The sequence below is a fragment of the Otolemur garnettii genome, unplaced genomic scaffold, assembly GCF_000181295.1.
Source record: "Otolemur garnettii isolate 467f Iridium unplaced genomic scaffold, OtoGar3 scaffold00095, whole genome shotgun sequence".
Classification (NCBI taxonomy): domain Eukaryota; kingdom Metazoa; phylum Chordata; class Mammalia; order Primates; family Galagidae; genus Otolemur; species Otolemur garnettii.
In genome coordinates, this window is record NW_003852490.1 from 2,358,438 (window position 1) to 2,370,609 (window position 12,172).

General features: G+C 40.6%; 1 protein-coding gene and 1 pseudogene across 1 annotated transcript in view; both read right to left on the reverse strand.

Moving 5' to 3' along the window:
* Nucleotides 1-8,649, reverse strand: part of ARHGEF33 (Rho guanine nucleotide exchange factor 33) — a 58,728-nt gene extending 50,079 nt beyond the window's left edge. The window contains exons 1-2 of the mRNA XM_003795670.2: nt 8,545-8,649; nt 7,100-7,149 (exon numbers count right to left, since the gene is read on the reverse strand). Coding sequence (XP_003795718.1) covers nt 7,100-7,149; nt 8,545-8,569 — 75 coding nt within the window. The 5' untranslated portion in view covers nt 8,570-8,649. The remainder of the gene's footprint in view (nt 1-7,099; nt 7,150-8,544) is intronic.
* A 3,168-nt stretch (nt 8,650-11,817) lies between these two features.
* Nucleotides 11,818-11,912, reverse strand: LOC111727150 (annotated as a pseudogene).
* Nucleotides 11,913-12,172: the final 260 nt, after the last annotated feature.

A 12,172-nucleotide genomic window follows, 5' to 3' on the forward strand; every position in this document is an offset into this window, starting at 1 on the left:
ATATTTATTGAGGTTGAAATCACACTGCAAATATATCTTGACTCTTTTTCTCCTTTATTTCCCCCCTAAGATTCTAATAAGCCCTTTTCCATAGCTTTAACGTTTTTCTAAATATCTTTTTTTTTAGAGTCAGGGTCTCAATCTGTTGCCCAAGCTGGAGTGCAATGGCACAATCGTAGCCCACTCAGCTCACAGCAACCTCCAACTCCTGGGCGCAAGCGAGTCTCCCATCTCGTTGATTTTTTCATGAAGCTGATCTAGAGAGGTTATGATCCCTCCATCCTGCCGCTGGAGGCGGGCTCCCCCTGGAGGCAGGTTCAGGGAAGACTTGTGCTTCAAAGCCTAGGGCACCACAGAGGGTTATCTTAGGCTCAAAGAATAGGGGAGAGGAGTCCGAATTCTTCCTATTTCCTGCTCTTAACTTCCGTTTCTCAATTTTCTTTCCTTTCTTGGCTTCTTAATTCTTCTTAAGATGACCTTTAATCAGTGTCCCCAATTGTTTTTCTACCAAAGATTCCCTCAGGCCTCAAACTTAACTTTCACAAATTCCAACTTGTGTTTTCCACAGACGTCCCCTGCCTTTCTGCCACATTCCCAAGGTCAGGAGGCTACCAGGAGGCAATTTCAAGGGACTGGACATCCGCCTTGGGAACTCTGCAAAGTCATAAATGTTAAGGTTTGGGAAGCTTCCACAAGGCACGCCAAATTCATACAACACTGTAAGAGCAAAAGCGAAAGTGTCTGGAAGTAGAGACAAATGACAGCAATGTGCCAATGTAATCACTTTCGCCTCCCCCTAACGTAGGGTCACCACAAAAGCATCATGGTTCTTCTGTCAATGTCCATCTTCCAATTTTAGGCTTCTTTTATTGATCCCTAGAAATGCAATGATTTGATGGCTCAGCACCTGTAGCTCAGTGGCTAGGGCACCAGCCACATACACAGAGCTGGCAGGTCCAAACCCAGCCTAGGCCTGCCAAATAACAATGACAACTACAACCAAAAAATAGCCGGGCATTGTGGCAGGCACCTATAGACCCAGCTACTTGGCAGACTGAGGCAAGAGAATCACTTACGCCCAAGAGTTTGAGGTTGCTGTGAGCTATGATGCCACAGCTCTCTAACTAGGGTGATGCAGCTTGAGACTCTGTCTCAAAAAAAAAAAAAAAAGAAAGAAAGAAAGAAAAGAAACGCAATGATTTGAAACACAAAATGGACAGCAAGTATTTGAATGTCAAGAGTAAATTTCCCCAATCCACTCTGCACTCGCTACAGAAGTGGACCTTTAAAGCCCTCATTAAAGCTGATGCAAAGCCTGGTGTGGGGTGGTTTATGTTACCGACCCCTCCTGGATGCACCACGTACCTAGAAGAGTTAACTTCTCTAGTGATACAAGAACATTCCTTAATGGCAGAAAGAGACTCAGGATCAACCAGGACTTACAAACCCTAGAAAACCCTCAATGGCAATTGTGACGATAAAACCTACTGCTGTAGGAATGGTTCCCATAATTTTTCAATTAGAGGTCCTTTTGGCATGTAATTTATTTTCTAAAATTATTTTCACCACAGAGAAAAATAAAAAAATAGAGAATCACTCCAAATCCTACTACTTGGGTTTAACCACTAAACATTCCCATTTCCTTCTATTTTGTTCTATGCATATAAGTGCAGATATTTATTGAGGTTGAAATCACACTGCAAATATATCTTGACTCTTTTTCTCCTTTATTTCCCCCCTAAGATTCTAATAAGCCCTTTTCCATAGCCTTTAACGTTTTTCTAAATATCTTTTTTTTTAGAGTCAGGGTCTCAATCTGTTGCCCAAGCTGGAGTGCAATGGCACAATCGTAGCCCACTGCAGCCTCCAATTCTTGGCCTCAAGAGAGAGGGGCCTTCTTCCCATCTCAGCCTCACAAGTAACTGGGATTATAGCTGCAAGCCACAGTGTTTGGCTCTAAATGTCTGGGTTTTTTTTATTTTTTAGTTATTGCAGTTTGGCCAGGACTGGGTTTGAACTCACCGCCCTTGGTATATGGGGCTGAAACCCTACTCGCTGAGCCACAGGCACCACCCTAAATGTCTATTTTTAATGGCTACATAATATTCTGTCCAATGAATGTGTCAGAGTTTACCTACCCATTTACTCTTGTTGAAAATTTGTGCTGTTTGTAACTTTTCAATATTAGAAGTAATACTGTCATCTATAGGTTTTTTTTTGTTGTTGTTGTTGTTGTTTTTGAGACAGCTCCTCAAGCTGTCCCCCTGGGTAGAGTGCCGTAGCATCACAGCTCACAGCAACCTCCAACTCCTGGGCTCAAGCGAGTCTCCTGCCTCAGCCTCCCAAGTAGCTGGGACTACAGGCGCCGGCCACAACGCCTGGCTATTTTCTGGTTGTAGCCATCATGCCTGCTGTTTGGTAGGCTGTGCTGGATTCGAACCTGCCAACTTAGGTTCATGTGGCTGGCACCTTAGCCACTTGAGCCATCATCTACAGGTTTTATTTAAAGTCTTATACACTCTTTAGATTATTTCCTTAAGATAAATCTGTAAATATAAAATTACTAGGAGTCATAAATGTTAGTTAATATTTGATTCAAAGAGAAATCTACGTACTATATTGCAGGGAAGCGATATATTCATTTCATTAATAATTATATAAAAGACATTTGACCAGAGGATTTAAAAAGTTATAATAACATGTTTAGAGCATGGCCATTTTGAATGCTTCTGTACCATTTCCTCCACTGACTGAAATAAAGCCCTTCCTCTTATAAAAAGAAAAAATAAATAATAATAATATGTTTATATATATATGATATGTCATAAATTAGTGGACTTAGAAGAAAAACTTATCTTGTATGATAAAATATATGAAATTTAAGTAATAGAAATGGAGGAAGCTGTGGTGTTTGCATTCCTAAGGCTGCAAGTGAGCCTAAAACACAGAGTTCAAATCATGAGTGTGAATGTTGGGTTAGCACTAAATTATGCAGTTACCACATCTGTCACCTTAATTATGGGATCCCCCTCTCTTATTAATGGGATTACAGTTTTGATAATCCACGTATAAAATGAAATAAACAAGGGTGAAAATATCACACCAGGAGAGCAATTATACACACCTACCAGAACTAAATATTATTATTTTGTCATTTGCTAATTATGTAGTCAAATAATAATTCTTATTTTAATCATTGCTTCTTTGAGTTTTAACCTTTTCTTCGTTTTTTTAGTCATCTGTAATTTTATTTTGGTAAATTGTCTATGTTCTTTCCCATCCTCTACTAGGATCTTGGAAGTTTCCATTTTTATTGATTCTCATGTTTTATTTATTTATTATTAAACCTTTGACATAATTTGTTTGTATCTTTCCATTTTTTGTTATTTGAATTGGTCTATAATATTTTTGCTTTGAGGCCAGGCGAGGTGGCTCATGCCTGTAATCCCAGCACTCCAGAAGGCCGAGGAGGGTGGATGCTTGAGCTCACAAGTTCGACCGGCCTAAGCTGGAGTGAGATCCCGTATCTAAAAATAGCCACTGCTCAGTGCCTATAGCTCAGCGGCTAGGGCGCCAGCCACATACACCATGACTGGCAGGTTCAAACCCAGCTCAGGCCCTGTCAAACAAAAATGACAACAACAACAACAAAAAAAATAGCCGGGTGTTGTGGCGAGTGCCTATAGTCCCAGCTACTCGAGAGGCTGAGGTAAGAGAATCACTTGAGCCCAAGAGTTTGAGATTGCTGTGAGCTGTGACATCATAGCACTCAACCCAGGGTGACAGTTTGAGACTCTGTCTCCAAAAATATATATATACCAAGGGCAGGCCAGGCTACACTGTCGCTCACGTTTATAATCCTAGCACTCTACTGGGAGACCCAAGCAGGTGGATTGCCTGAGCTCAGGAGTTCCAATGTAAAAGTAGCCCCTTGTTGTGGCTGGGTGCCAGTAGTCCCTGCTACTTGGGAGGCTGAGGCAAGAGGATTGCTTGAGCCCAAGAGTTTGAGGTTACTGTGAGCTATGACACCACGGCCCTCTACTAAGGGCAATAAAGTGAGACTCTTGTCTCAAAAAAAAAAAATTTTGTATGTGTGCTGGAAAAATTTTTAATTGTAACATAGATGAGCCCTCAAACTCCTTTCATGTGATATTTCCTCCGTGCTTTTTTACTTAAAAAGACACGTAACATCAGAGGCAAAATAAATATTCACCTATTCTAAAGTTTTATGGTTTGATTTTTTTTTTTTTTTTTTTTGAGACAGAGCCTCAAGCTGTCCGCCTGGGTAGAGTGCCGTGGCATTATAGCTCACAGCAACCTCCAACTCCTGGGCTCAAGCGAGTCTCCTGCCCGGCTATTTTTTGGTTGCAGCCGTCATTGTTGTTTGGTGGGTCCGGGCTGGGGATTCGAACCCGCCACCTTAGGTGTACGTGGCTGGCGCCTTAGCCGTTTGAGCTATAGGCGCCGAGCCTATGGTTTGATTTTTTAATGTTTAACTCTTTAATCCATTTTGATCTTTTTTTTTTTTTTTGACACAGAGGCTCAAGCTATTGCCCTCAGTAGAGTACCGTGGCGTCACAGCTCACAGCAACCTCAAACTCTTGGGCTTAAGCGATTCGCTTGTCTCAGCCTCCCAAGTAGCTGGGACTAACTACAGGTGCCCACCACAACACCTAGCTATTTTTTGTTGCAGTTGTTGTTGTTTAGCTGGCCCAGGCTGGGTTCGAACCCGCCAGCCTCAGTGTATGTGGCTAGCCCTGAGCCCTTTAATCCACTTTGGAGTTTGTTTTGATTAGGGTTTGAAGTAAGGAGCATTTCTTTTTTTTCCCAAAGAACCAATTTCCCAACCCTGTTTGGCACCGCACTGAATAACTGCATCAGACCTCTGGGCTCAAAACAATGTACACAACTCATATATATTCATTCACTCATTCATTCAGCTGTTATTTATTTAATATATGTCATATACCAGGCACTGTGCTTTACTCTGAAAATACAACAGAGTACAAAATGGACTGAATTCCTGCCCTTAGAGCTTACATTCTAGATAAGGAAACACACAATAAAAACAAAGAAACAAGTTGACATAAATGATGATGTTGGGTAGGAATGAGATCTACCAAGAAAATAAAATAAGGAGATGGAGAATTGCTGACATTTCATATTTTTCTTCAGATCCCCTTTGATCTTTTTAGTATAGATTTTATTCTATTATAGTTAACTCCTCCCCACTCCCCTCTTTCCTCTTCTTTGTCTTCTTTCTTTACTTCTCCTCTTTCTTTTTCTTTTGGTTAAATGTTGCTTGGAGGAAACAGACTGGGGCTTAGGAAGTATTCTTTTAAAACAGGGATGGGGTTAGAGTAGCGTCCCCGAGGTCATATAGACCAACTTCACTTTTCCATTGCTTCGTGTGTTCCTCTGTGAGCAGATGTACTTGAATTTGTGATATGGTAAGATAATGAGGCCACCCCCACGGCAGCTATATTTAGCTAACATTCAGGGAGTGACCTACATAAACCTATAATAGACTTTAAATCGTACCTGAGTTTAAAGGTACCCCACACGCTCATTCAAACACCACCTTCAGGTCACACGTGAACGGAAGGGAGGTGTGCAGGGAAAATATTGGAGGTGTTGGACCCAGAAGGCATCAAATCAATGCTGAGTGAAGATCACGCCTGCTTCCAGGCCTTTGTTCTAGTTGGACCCTTTGCCTGAAATAACCTTCCCCGTTTCCACTTGTCAAATGATCCATTTGTCCTTAAGTACCCGGTTCAAATCCTCCAGTCAATATTATTCATCCCTCCCCACCAGAATTTTGTCAATTCCTCTATTGTAATTCTTTGAACAATTCACCTTGTAGCTTATATGTTTTTCAAGTGTGGGCACATAAAATTAATGAGACTATCTGTTGAATCTCCCCTTAGGCCAAGCAGTAGACTTTGAACTTAATAACTGGTCAATAATGAATTGCAATGAAGCTGTTTCCTCTACCCTATCTCATAGCTGGTCTTGAGTGTAGGAGAAGCATGGTTAAAAAAATGTTTAATAATCCTCTGCTGGCTTGCCCTAATTGGGCTCACAGCAACCATCTCTTCCATGATATTTCTGGGACTTAGTTGTTTTTTTCACTTTACTGCCACTTTAACTCAACAAATCTAATAGCATTTCACCTAAACTATCTGAACTATCTGAACTGTCCCCCTGAACTCCTACACTTATGCTGCAGAGACCACTCTTTTTTCTTAAAATTTGAGCCAACTGTTAAGTCACTCTTTCTCCCAACCCAGCCATGCCCCGTCCATCCTTTCTTCTCATGAGTTCCAGATAATACTGCCTGAAGTCCCTAGCCCAAGCTCCTTTAAATTACAAATTACGTCAGAATAAACTCCCACAATTTTTGAGAACAAAATTACTTTAAATTTACCTTGGGAAATAGAAGCTGAATAAATACTATTTAGAGAGGTGAAGTGGCCCAATAGAATTCTTGTTGCAAAGATTTTTTGCAGAACTTTCACCTTCTTTGTCAATTTAATTATTCCCTTTCTTTAAAAGAAGCTTAAACTTTTCCTATTGCGCATTTGTAATGTTAACCTCCTCCTTTTTTTCTTTTCTTTTTTTTTTTTTTTTTTTTTTTTGCAGTTTTTTTGGCTGGGACGTGGTTTGAACCCGCCACCTCTAGTGTATGGAGCTGGTGCCCTACTCCTTGAGCCACAGGCGCCACCCCTTAACCTCCTTTCAATTCTCAATTCTTCCTACTAAAATAGGAAGCTAGAAAATATAGACCTCACTCTCTCCTCCTCTCTGATGGAAATGTTATTGTGCAGGATAATGGCCATCTCAGAGAAGCGGGGTTGAGGTGGGGGTGGTGGTAGTTCTGCATTTTATAAACTGGTTAACTTGTCCTTCGGTGGTCAGTTCTCTCAAAAGTACACCGTGAGTGGTGATGCCCTCGGCCAGACTAACTCACAGTCTTATTAAGAGAAAAATGCATCCATGTATGTGAAAGCGCTGGGAGTGCTGAACATCTCTGTACATATAGGATGGAGAGTCGTCACCATTATGCATGGAAACATTCGAAACAAGCTACTGTCTTTACCTGGTAAATCTGCGTGGAAGGATTATTCACCGGCATGTGTTCATTCTCTCCTGTAGGGAGAAAGAGCTTTGATCAGTCAACACAACTCCTGCTTTCCCTATCCTCTTCAGATACATACAGGGAAGAGGGGAAATTACAGGATCCTCTGTCTGTGCCTGCATGACAAGAAACCAAGCAATGACTCAAGAGCAACAAAAATGAAGCTGGTATAGCTGGGTTTCATCTATATCCACACATCCTAATGATCAAACCTCATCTACCTGACGTACTCTTGCAGTAAACCACCTTCTGTCACAGCAAGGAGGTTACTCAACCAAACCATATGATTAGTGGGCATTAAATAGCCAGAAGGGAATGCACGAGAAGGGTCTCCCTCACATTCTTGAGGCCAACTAAAGTTCACCTGAGGGATCAGTCCCACAGTCAGGAAGGTGGCTATTCACAGAGCATGTACTGGTCTCAGGAGGCCTGCTTGAAGTGTCCCTTACTCCTACCTCTGAGCTTTGCCAGACTTCAGATCTGGCCAGGATCAGCTGAGGGAATCTTGCTTTCCCTGTTTCCCTGTGTGCAAGAGGGCTGATAGAAGGGAACCGCCAATGGAAAGGTTCTGGGGAGGAGGCAGCTAGAAGAGGCAGTATTGTCCACACTCGAGACTGGGAAACACAGGACAGACATGAAGGAAGTCGTAGGTTATAAAAGCTATTTACAGAAAATAAGCTTGTACATTCAGTTGAGTGGATGTGTATACCGTCCCCTAAGACGTGCTGGGGCAGGAAACCCCTCCTTAGAGGAACCAGCCTCTGTATGTTAAGTTCATAAACAATACATAACCTCATCCCAGAATTTATACACACAGACAGCCGCCCCTGTAAAATCCAGATGGCTTGAGATTACCCAAATTCCCCTCACAAGCTTGAGTAAAGATTAGCCCATTGTATAATGTGTCCCAACAGCCTGGTCTAATGGCAAGAACCAGGACTTAGGAACAAAGAGGATCCCAGACCTAACTTTGACACTTTGTAGTTGTAGCCCGACTGCTCTATAATTATTTCCTCCTCTGTAAATTGGAGGTAATAACAGAACCTACTTCTCCATGGTTGCTTCTAGATGGCCAGATTAAAAGACAAGACATTCCTGCCTCCGGGTGAGTCTAGAAGCTGTTAGATGTCTCTAAGTTGGATCTATGTCTTGGCCTTACACAGCATGTTATTCTAAGACACTCCTAAGGCTATTGCTAAGAAATACAACAACTCAGAACAAATTCTAGGTAGAGCATTTCCTATTTTCCAGGGCCAAATCTGTGTTCTTCATGGTCATTACATGACGATGGGGGAATGAGAATAGTCGTGCTAATGTATTGTCATGTTTTGAGACAGTAGGAAACAAGACTAAAACCTACATTCTTTGAACCCTGAGCCTTTATGTAAGACAAGGGAAAATCTGACCTGGCTTTGTTTTGGTTTTTTCCATGGTGCCTGTTGCTTCTTTCCTCCAGTCTATTCTTCAACATTGCATCGCCATTGTCATGGCTCAGGCCGCCTCCTCTTCCCCACACCTGTCGATTGAAATCAGAGGTAAGGACAGCAGGTAGAACCGACAAAGAAACTAGACTTACTCTATGTGTTAACTTAAAAAAATTAAAATGAACACAGCTTGTGGTTTATGCCATTTCAGAGGAAAAACATTACGTTGAGTAAATATCTAGTTTACAGGTAAATATCATTTTGTAAATAAAAATAAAATTCATTATTCTAATGTATGACTATTTCCAAATATGCTACATTCTTTTTTTGGATGGAATCAATTAATTGGGGTTCATTAATTTTGTGAGTGGGTTATAGTTTAGGGACATTATCTTAGGAAGACAAAACATGAGCAAGTATGAAGGCTAATATACCTGTTTCGATGTCATGAAACTGTAAGTTCTTTAATGGCCTTGTCCCTGTGTTCAGCATCTGGCAGACTCCTCTGCACTCAGGAGATGCTTATCAAATGTGGCCTGGCTCTCGTGACCATTAGACATGAAGCTGCAAGGTCAAAATGCCATCTAACAAACACATCAAGTTGGGGACACTGGCCTTGTTTTTGGCTATCCAGCATTTTAACACTTTCCTACATTAACAGAATTCCCCTCCCTTACAAGGCATTATCAGATGTCTCTATGGAGGCACTACCAAGGTTAAAAGTTCTTCTAGCTTCCCCTGTAGCTGAGGCTTGATAGACACATGACCCAGGAGATAACACTCAGATGCACCCACTTCAATTGACACTGGCAATTGCAGAAAATTTTCAGATATACTTGATATTCTTTCTACTTTCTAAGAGTTGTTAAAACAAGCAGCAGTAGGTCAGGCGTGGTGGCTCACACCTCCTAGCACGCGGGGAGGCCAACACAGGTGGATTGCCTGAGCTCAGGAGTAAGAGACCAGCCTGAGCAAGAGCCAGACCATCTCTACTAAAAACAGAAAAACTGAGGCAAAAGGATCTCTTAAGCCCAAGAGTTGAAGGTTGCTGTGAGCTATGATGCCACATTACTCTAGCCAAGGTGAGAGAATGAGACTTTATCTCAAAACGAACAAACAAAACAAAACAAAAAACAAGCAGCAGTAGCAAAGATAGTGGTGGTGACCATGACCTGGCACAGACACTGGGGAAACTCCAGCTGTGTGTAGTGTTTTCCTTACCAGAACTGTTGCATTATATGATCTGGGGGCATTGTTGTTGGCTACATAATCCCAAACTGGGTTTTCTAGTCTCCAGCAATTCTATGAGCTACTCATCTCCTTTCAACAAATTTCTATGCTGCTTAAATCAGCTGGGGTTGTTTTCTGTTGTTTGCAATTAAGAAGCCTGATTGAAACAGTACAAATATGTTAACACTATCCGAGATTGAGAAGACACAAATTCAAATTCTGTTCATCACTCTAGAAAAGAGAAATCTAATCTCTAGTGACAAACTGCAGATCAGCAGTTGCCTAGGACAGGAGGTGGACGGATGGCTGGGCAGCGGTACAGGGAACTTTGGAGGGTGATAGAAAGGTTCTGTTGCTTAATTGTGATCATTCTACATGGGAGCATACATTTGTCAAAACTCATTGAATGTAAATTTTAATTTGGTACATTTTATTTTATGTAAATTATACCAGAAGAAAGTTGACTTGAGACTTTTCATTCACGTACTGAGGTCCACAAAGCAAAATCATAAGTTGGCAAGGGTGGGAGGGTTCACATGGATGAAAGGGCACTGGGGAATAGCTATGTAGCTATAAATGAGGAATATATAGAAAGGCAATATGCTACTGGAATTTTTTCACAGATTTCATAAAGTGATGTCAGGATAGGGTATCTTGAATCTCTCTTCATAGCTGATCAACAGGCTTTACTAAGATGAAAACCGTCTTCTCCTTAGCAATTGTTTATCGATTTGATATCTAATGCATTCCGTGATGAATATAGTTAAATCACAGAATACTACAGCCAAAAAGACTCTAGGAAATTATTTCATCCAACTTCTTCATTGATAGGTGAAGCAACTGAGGCCTGGAGAGGGGAAGAGATGAGAACTGCCCAAAGCCACACAGCTTTGGAAATTAGGATAAGAAGTGATTTCTGTTATAATTTGGGGGGGAAAGTCTTGAAATAGGTCAAGTCATATTTTTATGGGATTTTTATGGATAATTTATTCCTAGGGATCAAGTTATCTAATCTATAACTAAATGAAAACAAACAAGCAAAATAATCTAACCCATATATCATATGTAAAATGAAAAATTATACATTTTCAGAGCCAGGACATCCTGAAGTTCACACTTTGTACATATGGCCACTAATTTTAAGACATAATAAATGGGATGTGACTGATAGAAAGTTAGAAATTCTATTTTATTTAGTTAATTACAAAAGAACAATGATGCATTAGAGAAAAACTGGAAAGTATAGAGGGAAAAAACAATTATAATGCCTCTACTTAAACACGATCTACTCTATCACGATCATTTGTTTGTATTGCGTGTCAATCTTTTTTTCCTGGAATGCTTTCCACAACTGTTAATGGAGCTTACCTCTTTTTTTTTTTTTTTTGAGACAGAGTCTCTATTGCCCTGGGTAGAGTGTTGTGGCATCATGTTACCTCACAGCAACCTCAAACTCTTGGGCTCAAGTGATCCTCTCCTCTTACCTCAGCTTCTTGAGTAGCTGAGACTATAGGCTCCACCACCATGTGTGGCTAGTTTTTCTATTTTTAATAGAGATGGGGTCTTACTCTTGCATAGGCTGGTCTCAAATTCCTAAACTCAGGCAATCCACCTGCCTTGGCCTTTCAGAGCGCTAGGATTACAAGTGTGAGCCACCACATCCAGCCTAAAATTTTATACCTACATTTTTCACCTTAAGTTGTAGCATAAACATTTTACTTTCTTTTAAAAATTGGATCATTATTATTCATGCTGTTTTTACTGTGGCAATATGAGCAGAGAGTACAAAGTGTTCTTCCCCAATCCCAACTGATGTGAACAATCTCTGGTATTCTTCCATTTCTTTCTCCATCCTTACATAATCACATATAAGCGTGTATACAGAATGTACATAAATGAGCTAGGGCTATCATGGTAGGTTTATATTATTCCTCTTAGCATATTACCTCTTTCGCTTAATTGCAGTAATCTCTCCAAGTTAATTAGTATACGTCTAAGAAATGATTATTGTTTTTTCTAAGTTTATATCAGATAGATGATGTAACAAGGTTTAAAGTAGGTACCTCTCACACCTGAATGTGAAAACCCAATCATCATGCTTAAATGAACTACACAAGAAGCTAATAAGAAATTATTTTGAAAGGGAACACATCTACACTGCTGGTGGGATTGCAAACTAATACACCCCTTTTGGAAAAACATCTGGAGAATACTTAGAGAACTAAAAATAGATCTGCCATTTGATCCTATAATTCCTCTGTTAGGTATATATCGAGAAGACCAAAAATCACATTATAATACAGATATTTGTACCAGAATGTTCATTGCAGCCCAATTCACAATTGCTAGGACATGGAAGAAGCCCAAGTGCCCATCAACC